This window comes from Ambystoma mexicanum, chromosome 8 (assembly GCF_040938575.1).
Source record: "Ambystoma mexicanum isolate Mex_15411 chromosome 8, UKY_AmexF1_1, whole genome shotgun sequence".
In the NCBI taxonomy this organism is placed as follows: Eukaryota; Metazoa; Chordata; class Amphibia; order Caudata; family Ambystomatidae; genus Ambystoma; species Ambystoma mexicanum.
Window position 1 is genome coordinate 1,618,837,389 of NC_090929.1, and position 22,119 is coordinate 1,618,859,507.

The following is a 22,119-nucleotide window of genomic DNA, read 5'->3' on the forward strand; positions in this document are numbered from 1 at the left end:
AGGGTAGTGTTTTTTGTGTAAATTCAGTTTGAATTATTTGAATAATAAACTTGTTATACATTTGTGTAAATCAGTTATAGCAGACGTTCCATTTTTTCAGGACTAGTGATGCTGGAAAACCTTATAGAGTTCCTATGTGAGAGGGTTGGAGGCAAGTAAACAACACGTATCATCCTGCAGGCAAGTTATACATTAGCTGTACAGAGGTCATGACAATCAAGTTCTGTTCTGAATAACATAGGCTACCATTTTAGCTTACATGGTGACTTTATAGAGCAAGAAAACCTAAAATTGCGGCTTGACCCAAAATGACAGTTTACATGGTTTCTAAGGTCAGGACCTTGCAATGCGAGTTTATTCACATGTAGTTTATAAGCAGCTTGTTAGCAGCTTGGCGTAGGCCAATATACATATATTCATAGCAATAGGAGGCACGACATAATTTCTAGTTTGACAATTAGATGGATACTCCTGGACTCAACCTGGATAAGGGGAGGGTCACTGTGTCTAGAATCATGACCACAAATCTAACGTTGGACGTGTAAATGGCTAAAGCCTCTACTTTGTTCTGTTCATCGAAGAAGGTCCTACCATCTTGGGTGCCCTCCAAAGCATAGAAGAAGAAGAGGTAGTGGGGCTGATAAATATCTGCTCTGCAATTATAATCCCTAAAGTAACATTTCAGAGGACTCATGAGAAAGCTGACCGAGATGTGGGCACCTGGAGCTCACTCTACTCTTTGACGATAGGAGTGAGGTGATTGGTGACCTGCGATAAATGGACACGTAGCGACTGACATAATTATTTATTTGTATTTGTAGAGCGCACTAGCAGCCCGCAGGCATCGAGGCGCTGTAACAGAGCTAAAGCAGGCTTACTTGAGGGTTACAATGAAGCCGCCCATGAGAGAACTTGTTCATATTACAGGGTCACATGTTTTAGAACATAATAATTTGTATTGACTACAACATCTGCTCTGGACTGTCCCCCGACTTCTTGAATGGATTTGGAGTGTCGGGGAGTCTTGACCACCAGACATGATTGGGGACAGCAGTAGGATGCAGCTGATGAGACTTCCAGCCTTAGCTTGATCTAAGCAAGGGGATTTGGCCTCTTGGAAGAGATGTGCCATGGCTGTGTAACCTTTGGTGACTTCAAGAGGGGGTAGTGCAGTGCATTCTATTGTGGCCTTGCCAATGCCCTTTGTTCAAGGAAGACGGGAGTCTACAGAGCAGACTTCACCTGCAGACGTTGCGGTCCTACTCCACAAAGAAGACCACAATCCCCACGCATAAGATTCTAGATCACAAACTCTGTGGGTGTGTATTCTTTGAAATGGAGAGTCAGCAACATTTCAGCTAAATCTGAAAACCCAGCTCATTCCTTTTGCCTTCCTCTTTTGTATGTACTGATCTGGTATTGTTTATGTATTGTTTTTCCCACCAGTGTCCTCTCTACTATGTGTGAATGCCTATTTAGTGATAATTTGCAGGATGGTAATGGAGCGTGATAATAAACTGGAGTATAATGAAAATGAAAGGAAGACCACACGGCAGCCTTGCGGGTCTCCAACACGGGGTCATTCCTCGTGAAGGCCAGCTTGTCCCTAGAAGTCTTAGCCGTGAGCATTTCTGGGACTACAAACAATGGAGTTAAGAACACTAGGGTGGTGTTCTTAATGGTTCTATGTGAACTCCTTGAAATTTGGTTGTCGACGGAAGCATTCATCGATTTTGTTTTGTAGGACATTTTACTGCAAATGTATGAGGGGGAGACCCCACTTAGCAACCCCCATCCCCTCTACCTTTTTTATTACCCTATCCCACCTTACCACATACATTTGCAGTAAATTTAATTGAAAAATATTTGATGATTTATCCCTCGATGGAAAAACCTGCAATGGAATCTCCCTAACCCATTACTACCCTTTTGCCATTTCAGAAAATGGCACAGACAATAGAGGTTAAGACCTAGTGGAATACATCCATTTTATGCAAACATGTAATATAGTGCCATTATGAAGTGTGGGCTCTATTGTATTCCCACTGCTGTTTTGAGACCTACAAATAAGGTGATGGAGGATGGCAAAGACAAGGTGAAGTGGCACTTCCACGTTGATGGCAGCAGGAAGAATCCTGCATTTAAGTCAAACAATTGGGTTTGTGAAGCATCACATTGCCTTTACTGAAAACTCTTTAATTTTGAGAGATGGTGAAAGCCTGCACTCGACTGGCCTGTCTTTTACAGACAAGGAACATAGCATATGATATTATGGGTTATTTATAAAGCACTAAATACCCAGAGGTTTCTAAGTGCGGACCCGGGAATTGAACCAGTGTTGCTCCGAGTCATCTTGCTTCCAAGGCGAGCACGTTGCCGCTGAGCTATCCTCCCGAGACATGGAACTTCCACTTCAAAGGATAATGGGGAAAAAAGAGCTTCAAGGTGGTTACATTTTAAGGTTCCAGAGAGGAGGCAAGTGATGAAGAGGAGAGACGAGGGGATTTAGTACGTTTTGTAAACAAAACAACAAATCAGCAAGAAAATTCAAGAAATATCTCTGGGCAAATGCCCTTAAGAATCATTGAAATTAGCATAGAATAGAGAGTCTTTCTTCAGTGCCCACAGTCATGTGATGCAAGCCCGCTGCATCGTAATGCTAATGATGCATAAACCAGTGACAGATGTTGTCAGCAAAGGGGGAAGGCCTGAAAGGGCTGCTCTGCAGGAGATGGTGGGTGGAGGCAGGCTGGCCAGCGAAGCACTGGTGAGTCAGAAACGAAGAATAAGGGGCCAGTAAGCAGCAGCGTGGATGAACATCACAAAGAGCAGAAACCGGAAGCATGGAATACAGCCAAATAGAGATGAGTATATGAGGCATTGATGGAAACCCAAACGCTCAATGCTTAAAGCAGTCCCGCCAGAGGATTTCCTGTTTGAGAGGTCTAGGTGAGTGAACGTCCAGGGAGATGCAGAGCAGAGTGAATCTGATTCACAAAGGCAGTCCTTTGCATTTGTGAAGCCTCCTAATTTAACTGGCACTGAATATGCAACAATCATCTGTACATTTGGTCCCTTCATTTTGGTTAGATCTGCTTTATTTCTGGCTTTTATGCTTTAAAAATAAAGATGCTACATTAATTACAATGAAGAGACATAAAAGTATAGAATGCATTTAAAATGGTGCTTTATTTGTTTTTTTAATGAGTGTGTTTTTTGAAGTTTGGAACATGATTTATTAAATAAAGCAACTATTTGGCTTCATATTCGGCTTCGGCCGAATAGTTCATAAACTATTCGGCCGAATACTAAATATGCACTTCGGTACATCCCTAAGTAGAACTGAGGCTGTAGCAATTCCAATGGTAGACTAAGTCCAAGGCAAAGCCAAGCATAGACATTTGCGAGAGAGATTACAACGAGGAATGCTGCTGGCAGGAAAATTGAAGGCATAATTTCTAGAGCCAATGGAGAAACAGATGGAAATAACACTCCTGCATGCTGGAACTTGAAGTCAGAGTTCCCAACTCCATTTGATAAAGTGAGTGACGGCCCTTTCAAAACTAAAACCCAAGTACTGACCCGATGAAAGGGGGGTAAAGAACTGTAGACCGTCTGATACACCTTAACATTATAAAGCAGTTGAACTGTATATATGATCTCACAATCATTATTTTAAGAAATTGCCATTGTTTATACTTCTTACTCTAGGAAGATGTATAGGACATCTGAACTCTAATTGTAGGAAAGCGGATGCCAGTGAGGAAATGAGCAGATAACCTTCACCCAACAGGAAATAGATTTTGTCTATTCTCTGAATAAAACGAGTACATAAACCCTTTTGCCATTTTTCATAACGAATTATCCTGGTAGAGGGCCTTCAAGCATTTCTTAATCACACCAGGGCAGCCATCCCAAAACCACTAGGGCACTATATTTGTTGAGAAAAGCACCCTTGTCTGTGACTTATACACCGGTCATTGCTCACATGGAGGTTAGGTGGCGGTCAGAGGGACCACATCCTAAAATCCAGAAGAGATTTGCTCAGCAAGGAATGGGATTAAAGGGGCCAGATTAGAACCAATGGCTTCGGGTCTAATGAACTACAGCAGAGGGAAATGAGAGGATGGAGGACAGGAGATGGCCTGCACTCCACAGCGCGTTATCTAAAGCATGCTTACTCATTATGTGGCCTCCAGATGTTTTGGACTACAACTCCCATGAACACTGAGTATGCTGATTAGGGCTGATGGAACTTGTAGTCCAAAGAATGTGGAAGACTACATAGTGAGTAGGCATTCTCCTAAAGGTATCTCAGTCAGTTTCTTACCAAGAACACTGGACAACGGGTGACGTTCCCAAATGGAGAAAGACCCTTCTATAAATAGGCCGATGCTTAGACTAGCCCCACTGGGTGGGAACGAACCTCTGCTCATGAGCTATTCTGATCTCTGGACCTGGGAGACTGAAAGAAAACTGCAAAACTCAATCTACACAAAGAATGCAGCACACATCCGGTCAAAGAAACGTGGTGCCGTGCTGTGTGAAGCCAGCTCCCTTTTGATTAATTCATCTTTTATAATGTGCTTAATAATGGAGAGCAGTCTCTAAGCTGCGGGACCGGGATTTGAACCTGTGTTGTTCAGCATGATTTTGCTTCCAAGACCAACGCGTTGCCTCTGAGCGATGCTCCCGGCACTTTTAGCTCCTATTTCTCACCAGTTCTCAGCTCCTCTCGTCCTCTGTTTCTGCAACACTGCCTAACGTGCTGCGGGACGCCGGTCACTGGCTTCTTCTAATATGCCAAATGCCAGGTTCCAGTCACCTATCCATATGTATTATTGATCCCTGCATCTATAGCATGTCCCACGTTGAGCATCACATCATCGTCCTGGTAGACCAAGACATGACCAAGACATGATCCCCTAATGCTTGTTTACATGCAACATCTCAGGTGCATTACAGCAGACCGAGCTCGTGGAGGTCAAGAGTCTAAAGGCGAAATGCATACTGCCTTGGGCTTTGCAATGTAACAGGAAACTGCAAAACCTTTTTAATTAACATTTTGCTTAACTTTTTGAAGCAGAGGATGTGCTTAGCAAATTATAGAACAGACTCATTCAAAAGAAAACTGATCATATGTACGTATTTATTTCACAGTTTTGGATAGCTCCTCAGTGTCACCTTGCGGTCACTTCGAAGCGCCTTCGACCCAGAACAAGGTGTAGAAAAGAAGGAAGCACAAGCCTTCGAAGGTGAGGATTTGAGGGACAGTGTTATAAGTGAGGCCAGAGGATGGAAGCAGGTGGCATTTTGGTCGATTGGTCTCGATCGACTATAGGGGATGAAGGGTGTCTAGTTTTTAAAATAATATAGCTCTTTAGTGTCCCAAGTGCCACTTCAAGGAACTGGATGCAAAACTGCCATGGCTGCATGACAGACCATGAAGGATGGAATGGTATAATCCTCATTGGTGATGAGACAAATTCATATGGGTGAGTACTGGGACACACAGATCAGTCCGCAGGGTTGGGGTGGTAGGTTCTACTGCAGGGCATTTCCTGGATTAGCATTCACCCCTTCCTTGCCCACACAGGGCCTTCTCCTTACCTCAAGTGAATAAGGGTGGGAGCTTTATACAAGACGGGCGGCAGGGAGGTCTCTACATGGCTCAGAGGAGCAGCGACATCTGTGGCTTTGGATTCAAAGAATGTCAGTCACCTGCATTGCCACTTCTGGAACCAATTTGGGGGTATGTGGAAGCAAGGACGCTTGGCTTTGACCCACATGCCTGGTGGGAAGCAGACATCAGTAAGCCGATCCCTCCGCGCTCATGGGATGAAGAGAGCCTTTACTTACCGTATAATGGTGGAAAGTCTCTGCCAAAGTGGAAACCTACATAAGATGGTGCAGAAGGACTCATCAGCATTTCTATTTCTTCCTTTGATTCTTGAGGAACATGAACATATTTTGATTGACCAGTGAATGATATTGCAATACATGTCAAATTCCAAACTAGATATGATCAAGGAAAGGGGCATCATGGAATCCCAATTGATGGGGATGGATGATGATGCTAGTTTGGGGAAAGAATGTTAGATTCCTTGGTTTTCACCAGATTGCCTCTTTAATGGATTCCTTGGTTTTCACCAGATTGCCTCTTTAATGGATTCCTTGGTTTTCACCAGATTGCCTCTTTAATGGATTCCTTGGTTTTCAGTAGATTGGCTCTTTAATGGATTCCTTGGTTTTCACCAGATTGCCTCTTTAATGGATTCCTTGGCTTTCACAAGATTGCCTCTTTAATGGATTCCTTGGTTTTCACCAGATTACCCCTTTAATGGATTTCTTGGCTTTCACTAGATTGTTTCTTTGATGGATTCCTTGGCTTTCACCAGATTGCCTCTTTAATGGATTCCTTGGTTTTCAGTAGATTGCCTCTTTAATGGATTCATTGGTTTTCACCAGATTGCCTCTATATTTGATTCCTTGGTTTTCACCAGATTGCCTCTTTAATGAATTCCTTGGTTTTCAGTAGATTGGCTCTTTAATGGAATCCTTGGTTTTCACCAGATTGCCTCTTTAATGGATTACTTGCTTTTCACTAGATTTCCTCTTTAATGGATTCCTTGGTTTTCACTAGATTGCCTCTGTAATGGATTACTTGGTTTTCACTAGATTTCCTCTTTAATGGATTTCTTGGTTTTCACCAGATTGCCTCTATAATGGATTCCTTGGTCTTCACCAGATTGCCTCAATAATTGCCATTCAAACCTCCTCAAGCACTGGGGATGTTGTAACTGAGGCGCCTTGATCTCTGGAGGAATAACACTCCCATTCAAACCACATCAAGCTCTGGGAGATGCTGTAACTGAGGTGCCTTGACCTCTGGAGGAATAACACTCCCATTCAAACCTCCTCAAGTACTGGGGGATACTGTAACTGAGGCGCCTTGACCTCAGGAGGAATACCACTCCCATTCAAACCTCCTCAAGCACTAGGAGATGCTGTAACGGAGGTGCGTTGATTTCTGGAGGAATAACACTCCCATTCAAGCCTCCTTACGCTTTGGGGGATGCTGTAACTGAGGCTCCTTGACCTCTGGAGGAATCATTCCATCTGCTCTAGAAGCCGCTGAAGGGGTTTTCCATGTCCATGTCACTAGGGTCTCCATAAAGGCCATTCTCGCCTATTGCTCAGACCGTCACAGCCAACCTCCCCTCAACCACCCCTCCAAAGGCTGCCTCATGCCTTCTTTATCAGAGAAAGGAACAGTTCGCCTTGTTCTATTGCTGGCTACAGTGACAACAGTATTCCCAGTATAAAGCACTTAATTTGCTGAAGGGCACATGGTAGAACTCTATTTGAAATCTAAATATCTAGTTATTTTATAGTGGTTAATAAATGCAGCTAGCCGGTCTCTAAGCTCTAGCATGTTTGCGCTAAAAGGAATTGTGGCCCACAGAGAGCAAGTGACTCCCCACGGTGAACCAATATCCTCACATAGGGAATGCGCGATGTTTGGAGGCCAGTGTCGGCCATTTGCTTTTAGACCTGGCGGCATACAGCTGCAGTGAACCGGAAGTGCTAAGTAGCTTTTTAGAAATGTTCCTCTATAGTGAAGCGTCATTGTCAAAGCAGTGAAAAGGGCCCTGACTAGAATCGGGTTCCCCCTTTTTCATTCGTCAAGTGGATGGAGGTGCGGATCCAAAGGAATTGCCAAGGAACGGGAAGGTTGTTCGCCAGCTGGAAGTGGAACCAGATAATACAAGAATTTGGGGGGCGGCAGAAGGGTTGTCTATGCAAAGACGAACTATACTCCGTGGCACGTTGACAACTAGTTTGATAGGAGACTATCATTCCACGACTAACATGTGGTACATCAATACACAAAAGGAACCAAGAATTCAGAGAGGGTTGTGCCCACACCGAAACCGCGCTGCCTGATGGGGGCTGTGGTTTCATTACTCCAAAACAAACAGAAGGGCCTTCTATGAGCCCCTCAAAGAACCAAGAGCACAATGCGTGGTGTGCTAACAATCGGAGTGAACTTTCTGGTGAAAGTTGTGCTTCTTCACACAACAACAAATGGGAAGGTGTTGCGAGAGCCCAAAGACAATCATGAGCCTTGCCCGTGGTGCACTGACAATCCAAGTGAACGGTATGATGGGAGTTGTGGTTCTATCACTCCCAACAAGCGAAAGGGACACTGAGATCCAAAGAGAACAAAGAAACCAGTGTTTTGTGTGTTGTCAGTCTGAAAACACTTCACAGTGTTAGTGGGGGCTCTAGCCTGCCCCAATAAATGGAAAAGGGTACCCTAACAAATCCAAGAGAGCAGTGTGTTGTTCGCTGACCTGCCAAGCATACCTGCCCACATTTGAAAATTAAAATTCCTGAGATGTATGCCCCGCCCACAGCCACACGAGACTCCGCCCATTTGCACATGGCTACGTCCACACGCCCCGGCAACCTGTCAAAAAGGTAAACTCGGTTGTTGTAGCTGTCATTAGAAACATTTTCTCCACCTTCATTTTAGTTACTAAAGCACTGACAATCATTCATTCAATGCTATAGTAAGCAAAATGAAGGTGGTGCTGAACCCGAAATAATGCTACCGGCGGCAGCCAATCAGGTGGAGAATATGACGAAACCCGGCAAGACCGACAAAATTCCTGAGGTTGCATGGTCTTTTCCGGAGACCCGGAGAAATGCCTAAAATTCCAGAGTCTCTGGAAAAATTCTGGAGGTTAGGCAGGTATGCTGCCAAGTAAACTTTATGAATAGAGATGCGATTCCATCGCTCTCCAATGAGATTTAGGGACATCAAGGCAGAAGGTGAACCGAGAGTATACCGTGGTGTTCTGACAGTGCACTGCCTGATGGGAGCTGTAGTTCTATTCCCAACGAGTGAAAGGAGGATAGCCCAGGGAGGATAGGGAGGATAGCTCAGGGGCAACGTGCTCGCCTTGGAAGCAAGACTACAGGGAGCAACACAGGTTCAATCCCTGGGTCCGCGCTTAGAAACCTCTGGGTATTAAGTGCGTTATAAAAAAAAAATCATATCATAGCATAAAGCAGCTCCAGAAGCCAGAGAGAAGCAGCAGCGCAGGGTGTGCTTGAAATGCAAGATCACCGCCTGACTGCGAGTAATGGATCTGATGTTCCCTTACGCAGAGGACGGGACAACATCAGGTCTGAGAGAAGACCAGAAGCCATTGTGAACCAAAGAGAAGCCAAAAGACTTAGGACCAGAAGTCTGTGTTAAGCAACATGCAATGTAACTATTTCTTTATTTTACTGACTTCTCTGAAGTCCTATTACAGGAATGGTGGCAGTGTCACAGTGACCATGCACGGTATGGTGGCACTGCTACGGGCCAAGTAGAAGGTATTGCTGAAGTGCAGCTGTGAGATACACATGTAATAGAAGTGGCCAGTGTACATTAATGGCACAGTAGTGTATTTAGGAAATGTATGAACATTGATAGTGATTGTTCACCAGGGCTCATGCACAGGAATTGTGGTAGTGCCACAGTAACCCACGATAGGGAAAATTGGTAGTGTCACAATGGCCATGTGCGAGAAGGTGGTACTACCATAGCATTCCAAATGCAGCCAGAGTAGCACATGTAAAGGGTGGCGCGTAGAGCCACAGTGGCCAATGTACAGGAACAGTGGAGGTGCTACAGTGAACCGCGAGCAGGAATGTGGGCAGTGTGTGATGAATTGCCATCTGGGTTTTGATTTTTATGAAATAATAAAATGATGCGGGTAATTCCATCTCTGAAAGGGAAATCTGCTGATCAGATGCCTCTGTCATATGCTCCATGCCCAAAGCATAGTGTGCGCTTGTGCTCTGATGCATCAGTACCCTGATTCACAGCACCTGCTCTACCCTGTGGCCCGGAGCACGGTTTGGACCTCTTCTCAGCAGATTCAATGTCTCCCGCCTGTTCCTGTTCACTGTCTCTGACTCTCCTTCTTTCTTCATGCGCTCTAAGGCCCAAGAGCGTGCAGCGTTTAATAAGAATTTAAATAAATAAATAAAGCAGGCTAGCTTTAGTCCAATCACCTGGAGACCTTTGCCTATAAAACAAGGGGTCTCCCACCACTTCTTTGAATCATCTTGAAGCATCTTTGGATCATCACGCGAGAAGATTGTGCTGGATCCTGCTGGCAGACCAGTCCTTTCTAAAGTCCTCCAGATGGGAAAGGCAGGTGTTCCAAAGGCAGAAGCGGGCTCTGTTCCCTAACCATCCCCAGGGGCGATTGGGGGTGATCTGCTGCTGGAACAGGACCTGCCTCTTTTCCAGCTACAGGGGCACCCAGAATCTCGCCATGTTGAAGGACACCTGCAGTTGTGTGCCAGCCTCCCCTGTGTTTGGGAGCCCGAGAACAAGGACCCATCCTATCTCTGAATTGGGACTCAGAGCAACCTAAGGAGAGACCTGCTTCTGGATCAGGAAAATGCCTTTCTGCCAGCCACAGCAGTACCCAGGACCTCACCAGCGGTACCCAGAACCTCGCCATGTTGAAGGACCCCTGCAGTTGTGTGCCAGCCTCCCCTGTGTTTGGGAGCCCGAGAACAAGGACCCATCCTATCTCTGAATTGGGACTCAGAGCAACCTAAGGAGAGACCTGCTTCTGGATCAGGAAAATGCCTTTCTGCCAGCCACAGCGGTACCCAGGACCTCACCAGCGGTACCCAGAACCTCGCCATGTTGAAGGACCCCTGCAGTTGTGTGCCAGCCTCCCCTGTGTTTGGGAGCCCGAGAACAAGGACCCATCCTATCTCTGAATTGGGACTCAGAGCAACCTAAGGAGAGACCTGCTTCTGGATCAGGAAAATGCCTTTCTGCCAGCCACAGCGGTACCCAGGACCTCGCCATGTTAAAGGACCCCTGTAGTTGTGTGCTAGCCTCCCCTTGTTGGAGAGCACGAGAAAAGCACTTAACTTGTCCCTGATCACTTGGATTGGGACTCACAGCACCAAGAAGTCTGATTCAGGGCTGCCGGACCACCAAGAGCTGCAGAAAAGTACTATTGACTGCTTAACCTTGGTCCTTTGTTGGGCCCTAGAGACTGGTTAGATCACTTTTATCCCTTTTGCACACACAGGCATATCCTTTTTGAACATTGCGGTCTTTTAATTGTCTTTTCTCTTCCTGTCTTATTACCCAGAGTGCTGCATCGATTCTATCTGTGCCTATTCTGTGTTTCTTCTACAGGGACGGGGTTTCCAGTGTTTTCTAGTTTCTTATTATTGTACATGGTGTGTTTGATTAAAGTATTTTTTCATAGTACCTTAATTGGACATTCCTTTATTTTGGACTGTTATACTGCGCTGCTTGGGTTGCTACTGAACCATATTCACATCCCTCTTTATACTATAGCCTTCCTTCAGCCCACATTATCACGAAAGACGAAGGAGGTACATCTCTTCAATGTGCCTGCTTTGCCTTTATGATTGTGGTGGCTTTTGGTTTGTAGAAGTGTCAGGGCCGAGTGGGCGTTTTAGCCTCTACTCATCCTTGTACTCCTGCCGGGCAGAAGACAATTTGTCATAAACGGTAACTGTGACTATGTACAAAAATGCAGGAATTGTGGTACTGTTACATGAAACCATGCTCAAGAATGATGGCAGTGCCCACCATGCCATATCATATCATTACTATGTACATGAATGACACTGGTACCACATCGAATTGTGGCAGCGCTATAGTGACCAGATACAGGAATGGTGGCAGTGACCATATACAGATTGACAGTAGTGTTTAAGTGGGCATGTATAGCAGTGGCAGTAGTGCCTCAGATAATGTGCACAGGAATGATGGCAGCGCTATAGTGATCATGTACAGGAATGGTGACAGCGCTATAGTGAAGATGTACAGGAACGGTGGCAGTGCTACAGTGAGCATGTGCAGAAATGGTGGCAGCTCTATAGTGAGCATGTACAGAAATGGTGGCAGCTCTACAGTGAGCATATACAGGAATGGTGGCAGCTCTATAGTGAGCATGTACAGAAATGGTGGCAGCGCTATAGTGACCATGTACAGGAATGGTGGCAGCGCTATAGTGACTATGTACAGGAATGGTGACAGCGCTATAGTGAAGATGTACAGGAACGGTGGCAGTGCTATAGTGAGCATGTGCAGAAATGGTGGCAGTGCTATAGTGACCATGTACAGGAATGGTGGCAGCGCTATAGTGATCATGTACAGGAATGGAAGCAACGCTATAGTGAGCATGTACAGAAATGGTGGCAGCGCTATAGTGAGCATGTACAGGAAGGGTGGCAGCGCTATAGTGAGCATGTACAGAAATGGTGGCAGTGCTATAGTGAGCATGTACAGGAATGGTGGCAGCGCTATAGTGACCATGTACAGGAATTGTGGCTGCTCTATAGTCAGCATGTACAGAAATGGTGGCAGTGCTATAGTGACCATGGCAGGAATGGTGGCAGCGCTATAGTGACCATGTACCAGAACGGTGGCAGTGACCATGTACAGGAAAGACAGCAATGGTGATAGTAGAACTGTAGGCCCTTTTCAGGAATTAGAGGAGCGCTCACAGGGCGCATGTATATGACTAGGCAGTCGTACTGCACTACACTGACCATGTACACGAATGGTGACGCATAAATGTGCCACCCTGCCAAGCCGTGGCGGTGAATATCATTCTTACAGCATCAGGAGGATAGGTCAGGGGCAACGTGCTCACCTTGGAAACAAGAAGACACGGAGGAACAGCGGTTCCATCCCCGCATCCACGCTTAGAAACCTCAGGTATTAAGCGCTTTATAAATAACCTATGATCTCATTCAGGTCAGATTTTATTTCTTGCTGGATTCTGCTGTTACGTTTGAACGAAAAACTGATATATTCTTCAAGACCTTACTGAAATAATAATGACCAAAAAGGAGTGCATTATCTGTTAGTTTAATACCCTTGGCCACAAGAGAAATAACTGATAGGAAAGGAAGCCAATCAAACGATTATTAGAAGCCATAATAACAAGAACACATGTGATTCAAGAGCGTTGCTTTCCACGGGCGTCTGCCCTGCTGCCTGGGCCACACATGCTTCCTGGAAGCTTCTAGCTTCAAAGTACTTCAAAGTACTGTATTCTAGCAAATCAGTGTGAGAGTACTTTCTCATCAGACGTGGACCAGACCATGCACATAGTTGGGAGGTTTCCCAGCAGTTTGAGACCTCTGAAAGTATGTGGGGGCAGGGTCAAAATCTGTCACATGTCATCAACATCAATAGTGGCATTTTCGAAGCAGCAAAATGATTATTACTATTTTTCATGCTAGAGTAACACAATAATAATAACAACAATAATATATGATCAACATATCAATAACAACGCCCATATTCCCCAAAGGCCAGTCAACCTCTTGTTCTGATTGCCGTACCATCCCCTCATCCTAATTTAATAATAGAAAATGGTGGCCAATGGAAGGGATTGAAGTGTTGGGGTGAACACTCTACCTGTCCCCTCAAGAGTCCCTGACACGTGTTTTCTGTGTCGACGATATAAGAAGTCGAGAGGAAATGAGGAATTAAATGTCCTTACCGGGTCTGTGGAAGTGCTGCGGGGAGCGCGACACCGTCGGCGTGTAGTTGTGGCGGCTGTAAACCGGGGAGCCAATGGAGCCCTGGCTGGTGGATCTATGGAGCACCCGGTCCCGAACATCTGGGTAACCCTGTAGAGACAGAGAGCGGACACAGCCGAGGCACTTCAACACAACCGCAGGCTACCGGGAGACCTATCAACCCAACAACAGTCAACACACTAAAACCAACCAATAAACAGATCAACTCAAAAGAAGCAAGCATAATGCCAAGGTTCAAGAGGCAACACAAAACGTTCACATTTGAGACAACCCGAGTGTCCACGAGACTGCTCAGAAAAAACAAACAACACAAACACAGACACAGTATTTTAGAAGCACATCACAACAACCAAAGTTAACACAGATGTACTACCCAACAGTCACATCAACAAAGCTGCGGTAAATAAAATTTCAGTCAACACAGACTTTGGCACCAAGCGACATGTCAACACAACCACAGCCATCACCAACGAAGAGTTGAAGTGAAACGTCAATACAACATCTGCAACCAAAACACACAAAAACACAAATTTGATGCGCAAAAGAAATGCCAACGAAATCCCAAACACCATAAACAGCACAATCATCCCATTTGAATTATATCACATTTTTTTTTAATTGTAATATTATGTGTCCAATACAGTGACTAGATGCAGGCAGGATGTGTGGCCTGTCTCCCCGATATTAGATAGTGCGTGAGTTACGGCCTCTGTGCGTGAGTTACGGCTTCTGTGCGTGAGTTACAGCCTCTGTGTGTTAGTTATGGCCTCTGTGCGTGAGTTACGGCCTCCTTACGTAAAAAGCAGCTGGTGCACGGAAGAGCGATTAGTCACTTTGATCCTTTCTTGCCAACCTTAATGCTAGTACACATGCACTGGTTGATGTAACCATCTTGACCCCAGTTAGGAGGTCAACACAGAGAAAGTTCCAAATAATAAAAGCATTTATCCTACTGAGTGGCGAGGGTTACGCACACAGTACGCCTTCTCCAGGCTCACTTTGACAATATGTTTGCCAAATGTTTCCAAGGATCCAAAAACAACCACATCCAAGTATCTGAAAGCCGACTGGATCGTTTGAAATATTCTGCAAACTTAGTGTCCAACACATCTTCTAAATGTCTGTCTTTTCTATGTTGTTTAATGGTATTTCTGTGGTGAGAATATTTCTAAATGCTCTGAGTGTGGGCTAGACAAGGCTACTGAAGCAGAGACACTGTGTGCTCTGGCAGATACTCAGAATTCGGCAAGGTTGGTTAAGCCGCCATTGGTTTCTGGACTCTGCGGTCCACAAGCTGAGAAGCGAGAGCTTGGGCAAGAGCTGGGATGGGCAGGGGCACTGCATATGTGTGAGATATATGGGTATGTGAGGGCATTTCTATAGCACAACATAGTTGGAAAGGAGGGCAGATGTAGGGCAAGGGCGCAGCGGAAGGCGGCCTCCTGGGTCCAGATCAGTGGCTGGCGTTGAGATGTTCTGTGAAGAGTAGGGTCGTCATTTCCTTCCTATAAAAGCATGACTTAGGCAACTATGCCTAAGTCATATGTTACTCATATATACTAATTACGCAGACGACACCCAAATACTCATACCACTAACTGGAGACTATGCCACTGACAACGCTGTACTTAATAACATATACTCCATCATACAAGAATGGATGGCTAACCACGGCTTATGCCTCAACGACGACAAAACTGAACTGCTCCTCCTAGGATCTCAAACCAGACTCAACAACCTCAACAAATCATACCAATCGTTCTCTATTGACAGCAACAACATCCCAACCTCCAACAACGTCAAAACTTTAGGAATTTATCTCGACTCCTCCCTCACTCTGACCAGACAAATCAATGCCAACTCATCCGCCACTGCCTACACTTGTAAACTTATCAATGCGTGTAGACCCTACCTCTCGACCCCTAACTGCATTACGGTAGCCAGAGCACTTGTACTCTCGAAAGTCGACTACTGCAAAGCCCTATATCTGGGCACAAGCATTAAGAACATCAACAAACTTCAAATAATCCAAAACAATGCACTTAGATCAGCATTGAATATCCCCAAGCATGACCACATATCAAACATCAGATGCTCTAATGAATGGTTGTCCATACCTCAAAGAATCGATTACAGAACGCTCTCCCTTACACACAAGTGTCTACACAACCAAGCACCCAGATACCTATCAGACTTTTTGTTCCACACTCCACCCCACCTAACCAGATCAGTCTCAACACAAACCTTAATCATTCCTATGTTCAAGCTACAAAAAGTAGGTGGCACCAGCTTCATCGTACTCGCATCTAAGCTCTGGAACTCCCTCCCCACCACCCTCAGAGCTGAACCCTCCTTTTAACGCTTCAGAAGCGGAGTCAAAGCATGGCTTCTTGCCAATGAAAGACAACAGCTATACTCAATAGGCAACTAGGAGTATTCATTTCCCACTCCCTGTACATATTGACCCTCCCGGATAATTTTCTAGGCTTTCACCCGCTGTACATAGATCTCTACAACCTGAACATGTGCTGCTTTGTATTAACCCTTCCGTATTGTATTGTATTGATTACTGCTCTTAACTATGTTTACCTCACTGCATTAACTATGTAACCTTGTCAAGCGCCTGGATGCCCCAGGGCCAGGTGGCGCTATACAAATAATAAACTAAACTAAACATATGCCACTGCCTGGCAATGCAAATCTAGCCTGCCCACAAAACTGGCAATATAGTAAAATCTCCATGCTCACAGAAACCTTGCCCTCTCTACTGAGACTGTCCTGCTAGAGTGGCACCATTGTGCCACTGCCAATGTCCTCATCATCAGACTCAGCAAGCGAAGGAAGAAGAAAGAAAGTGGCAGGCGGCGGGTCACTTACCTCAGCAGATGGCGTAGGTGAGAGCGTCCTGGGAGACTGCAAGGCACAAAAAAGAGACAGCGCGTGATGTTAGTGCGGAGCATTGCATTGCGTGTTCCCCAAACATCTGCAAAGGTGCTCGCCAATCAGAGCAGAGTAGTCTCACCCTACATAGGGTGTCGTTGCTGGCGTAAAGACCCACTGGGCCAGTGACATGCTCCCGGGCTCTGTTGCACCATTAGGGACCGCTTCGTTTTCTCAATGATAGGGGTGCGCTTGCATGATTTTATAATGATCTTGCATATAGTGCAGACATGTACATAATATGTCATCATATAACCCAACTTAATGACACTCGTTTTATGAAACTCGGAAAGATAAAAGGCAGACACTGGCCTGCTAGTATACACACCTGTCATCTGCAGGTTGTGCACCAATCGCTGCAGCAGGCACATTAACCCAATAGCTTATCTCTATGTCACAGACTTTTAAGAACTCCTAAATAAAATAAAATTAAAAAACAGCCCTCTGCACACTGGGTGACCTATGTGGGGAAAGGGCAGGTCGCCCGGCCAATAGGAATCGAGTCTCTACTAGGAAATAAAGTTGGGTTTGGTTTGAATTAAGAACTGGAGTGAGGGAAGGGCTAATAGCAAATACCCTCAATGAGAAGGTGATTAAAAAGACCAGAGAAAGTGTTGTATTACTACCTACCCCGATGCAGTATTATACCCATCTAGTCTGACAATATAATAAAAGGCGAGATGAATGTGTGTCCTGTATGCTTTTCCGATGCAGTAGCTCTGCCTGTTGTCACTGCTAGAGGGAGCTGTTGTCTTAGGATATATAAGGACAATTCCAATTTGCACACCTTTGCCTTTTGTCACCGCCAGAGGGAGCTGTTGCCTTATATATAGTGGTCCTACTGTGTTGATGATACTCTGCACTTTGACCCGTGTGCACCGGCCTCTACACGAGTTAAGAAATAAGAGCCTGCTTAAACATGCCCAGTGTCTCAGTGAAGTTTACCGGTGGGTTTTCTCATAGGTCAGTTCAAACTGTGCCAACCCGAGTTACTTTGGCTAGGCTCCTCCGGTATGGCACTATATCGCCTGGCAACAGATGCCACTAAAATGGCGGCTTCCTTACATTACTTTGGGAGGGTCTGATTGAGCTCTGTTTTGGTTTTGTTTCGACCAGTGAAACCATATCATGTTCTGTAGAGTGAATTGATTAGACTTTCATTTGGGTTTAATTTGGGTAAATGAGGAACTTGTGTGGAAGACTTTGGGAAAGCAAACAGCAATCTTATAGAAGGTTCCATGTGCATTACAGGGTGTTATACCGACTGCCTCGCCTCTTTGAAGAGCGGCAGTGAGATTCAGTTGGCTTATTGTGCCCGCTCAGCTGCCCCTTTCAGATTCCCACTCAGGTGTGCGCAGCCCCTGACCAGGTGGTCATCATTCCTAGGGTTGCCAGGGTCGTTCCCCAGCAGCCTGAGGGTAGCCCCTCATGGTGCCTCATATGTGCCCCATTGGATTCCATTCAGTTGGCCTCTGTCCTCCACTTTACCCCCACCACCGCCAATCACTTATTACCCCGACCTTGCTGGACATTAGAGTTTACCAGTGCCCATTGGTTTCTACTGCATCCAGTTGCTAGCATATGGGTTTAGGCCATCTACGGAGCCCCTACAGGCACATTTTCAGGTTGGCGGCGCTATACCTTGGGAATCATAATCGGTGGCCAATGGCGTTTATTCATTTCAGATGGAACTTTTCTTTAACTGCTAAAATTGCAGTTTTTTTCTATCACTGACCATATATACTCAAATGTTAAAAAATAGAATGCCTTATACAAGGAACCACAGACAGTTGCATCCCTATAGAGCCTCCCCCCTGTAAAAACAGACAGTTGCAGTACCTAGACAGCACCCCCCAGGAACCACAGACGGCTCAGCACCTATACGGCCTCGTACAAGGAACCACAGACAGTTTCAATACTATACCTCCCCCTACAAGAAATCACACACAGTTGAATTACCTATACAGGCTCCCCACAGACAGTCGACATACCTATACACAAAAAATATTATATCATACCTATATAAAAAAATATATATATGCAGACCCCCTACAGGGAACCACAGACAGTTGGAGTGCCTACGCAGACCCCTACAGGGAACCACAGACAGTTGGAGTACCTTTACAGGCCCCCTACAAGGAACCACAGACAGTTGGAGTACCTATACAGGCCCCCTACAAGGAACCACAGACAGCCAGAGCACCTATACAACTACCCAAGGAACCACAGACGGATGCAGCCCCTATACCCTCCAGACAGTTGCAGTACCTATACAGCCCCCCTACAAGGAACTACAGATAGTTGAATTACCTGTACGGGCCCCCTACAAGGAACCACAGACAGTTGCAGTACCTATACAACCCACCAAAGAACCGCAGACAGCTGCAGACCCTATACAGGCCCCCTACAAGGAAGCACAGACCGTTTCAGTATCTATACAGCCTTCCTACACGTAACCACAGACAGCCGCAGTACCTATACAGGCCCCCTACAAGGAACCAGAGACAGTTGCAGTACCTATACAGGCCCCCTACAAGGAACCACAGACAGTTGCAGTACCTATACAGCCCTGCAAGGAACCACAGACAGTTGCAGTACCTATAACGTCCCATACAAGGAAGCACAGACAGCTGCAGTACCTATACAGCCCTGCAAGGAACCAGAGACAGTTGCAGTACCTATACAGCCCCCCTACAAGGAACCACATACAGTTGCAGTACCTATACAGCCCTGCAAGGAACCACAGACAGTTGCAGTACCTATACAGACCTGCAAGGAACCACAGCCAGTTGCAGTACCTATAACTTCCCATACAAGGAAGCACAGACAGTTGCAGTACCTATACAGGCCCCCTACAAGGAACCACAGACAGTTGCAGTACCTATACAGGCCCCCTACAAGGAACCACAGACAGTTGCAGTACCTATAACGTCCCATACAAGGAAGCACAGACAGCTGCAGTACCTATACAGGCCCCCGACAAGGAACCGCAGACAGTTGCAGTACCTATACAGGCCCCCTACAAGGAAGCACAGGCAGTTGCAGTACCCATACAGGCCCCCCCCAAGGAACCACAGACAGTTGCAGTACCTATACAGGCCCCTTACAAGGAAGCACAGACAGTTGCAGTACCTATACAGGCCCCCCCAAGGAACCACAGACAGTTGCAGTATCTATACAGGCCCCCTGCAAGGAACCACAGACAGTTGCAGTACCTATACAGGCCCCCCAAGGAACCGCAGAAGTTGCAGTACCTATACAGGCCCCCTACAAGGAACCACAGACAGCCGCAGTCTCTATCAGCCAATGGGAGGCCTTCTGCTGCCTAAACAGTTAAAGCGGCGCCATCCTCCGCAGCCCATTGGTGATTGGCGGGAACTACGCAGTTGCCAACTTACTGTTTCATCGTGCACAGGCGAGAAGTCGAACCTGGAACGCTGGGCCTGAGAAGGAAAGTTGGGGTTCACTGTGGGTTACAACACACTTAAGAATTCAGGTTGCCATTCATCTGAAGAAGAAGGAGGTTGAAGGACGGCAGAGCGCAGAGTGAATGCATGCCAAGGAGGCGTGAGTAGTCCCCAAAGGAAGGCGTTTAGTATGCGGTTAGCTAAAGAATTGTCATGCACATAGTTTTTGTGGGGCGGCTCTGATCTTTGGGGAACCCCCAATAAATTGAGATGGACCACAATATGCTTGAGTAAACCCCACTGTCCTCAGTACACCTGGGCGTCCCCCTGTGAGCTGGGGAGGGACTGAAACATGTGGCTGTGAATCACGCTGTGCTCGGGTAACCCCTGAATCCTGCATTCATTCGCAATACTCTGGGGTCACTCACCCGCAGAACGCCAGCCCAAACTGTCCCCAACCGGGCCAAACCGCAGTACATTAGGTCAAACCGCAATACTCTGGGATGGGCAAGTATGCCTTGGTGAAACCCTCTATGCTGAGCAGTTTCCTAATGGCCCCTGGACCTGATTTTCAAAAGCGTTCCCATTGAGAAAAAAAACGCTCGGCAAATCAGGCCGTCTTGCTCAGCAGCAACAGAATGGACTGAACCGCAATACTCTGGACAAACTCACAGTATAATTGGGCTGAAAGGCAATGCACTAGCGTGAGCTGCAATAGGCCATTACATGGGACTGGACACCGTACCTTTGGCTGCAATGCAGTATGCCAACGGAGCGGCGGGACGCCGGATCAAACCGCAGAATAGTGGCCTGGAGCTCAAAATGCTGGGCTGAACCACAAAAAGCTGTGAATACCAATACACTGGGACCTAACTGTCCTGGGCAGAAGGCTGATCTGCAATACGCTTGGGTGTACTGCAATACACTGGGTTGAACCTAACTGTCCTGGGAAGAGGGCTGAACTTTAATACGCTGGGTTGTATTGCAATACGCTGGGTTGTTGTGCAATACCCTGGGTTGTACTGCAACACGCTGGGTTGCACTGCAATACGCTGGGTTGAACCCAACTATCCTGGGAAGAAGGCTGAACTGTAATACGCTGGGTTGTACTGCAATACCCTGGGTTGTACTGCAACACGCTGGGTTGTACAGCAATACCCTGGGCTGTATCTGCAATACACTGGCCCAAACATAACAGTGGCCCATACCCAACCTATACATCTTGCCTTTTGGTCTACACGCCTCATAATAGCTTACTTTAAAGACAAAAAAATCAATATTTTCACAGTTAACAGGTGCTTCAGCTTTATTGCACAAGCAAGGGTCGAAGTGAAACAAACTAAGTAGTGGAACTATATACTCCCTGGCGCCCAAGAATCCCCCCAGTTCCTCCCAGAGCCCGGCCATGCTTACTCTCACAGCCACCAAACCAATTGAAACCCCATACCGGATCTGGGTCCTGTCTTTCCTTCACCCCACCCCCACAAAGCTGTGTTTTACAACAGTCCTATCAAGACTGACAAAAGCACAGTGAAGGAAAATGCATTCAAATGAGCACCCTTATTTCCAGTCATTGTCTCCCATAGCTTGCAGCTTCATGCCCCCCCCCCTTTCCAGTCACCCATCATTCACAACTCTTAAGGGACATGACCTGGACTACAGCCACACCCCTCCCCATTACATGCACAGACAGCTACGCCTGCAGCAATTCAGGCTTAATTGCAGAAACCAAACCGATCACTGACGAGCTGAGCTTTGTGGCAGCTAGGAATGCAGTCTATTCAAACATAGGAAAGCAATTCAGTGTGCGTGAAAGCTCGGTGAGATAGAGTATTTCCAGCAGGGTACAGGTTCGACTCCCCACTAGGGGAGGAGTAAAACAAGAAAAAGAAAAGTGCCTTTGACTGGAAAGGTGACAAAGTAATAAGGGAATGATGGCAGATTTCCCCGAACTGTAGGGGAATGTAGTCCCCTTTAGTTCCCGCCCACTGTGCACAGGACAAAACGGTTGCTTTCATTTTCACCTATCAAGGATAGAGCGACTTTACAACTGTTGTTTATGTGCCAATGGGGGACTGCCAGTGCATATTGCAACTACATGTTAAAATATTTCTAAAGCTGAAGTGAAAAGAGTAAATGAAAAACGCTGGAG

The 22,119-nt window shown here is 46.2% G+C and overlaps 1 protein-coding gene across 21 annotated transcripts in view; it reads right to left on the reverse strand.

Annotated features, from left to right (window-relative positions):
• ABLIM1 (actin binding LIM protein 1) overlaps positions 1–22,119 on the reverse strand; it is a 1,283,500-nt gene that overhangs the window by 94,808 nt on the left and 1,166,573 nt on the right. For 14 of the 21 annotated variants that reach the window (XM_069611879.1, XM_069611877.1, XM_069611886.1 and 11 more), the window contains 3 exons: positions 19,959–20,003; positions 16,498–16,533; positions 13,581–13,710 (listed from right to left, as the gene is read on the reverse strand). In XM_069611879.1, coding sequence (XP_069467980.1) covers positions 13,581–13,710; positions 16,498–16,533; positions 19,959–20,003 — 211 coding nt within the window. The remainder of the gene's footprint in view (positions 1–13,580; positions 13,711–16,497; positions 16,534–19,958; positions 20,004–22,119) is intronic. The other 7 variants (XM_069611893.1, XM_069611883.1, XM_069611888.1 and 4 more) reach the window with 1 other exon arrangement.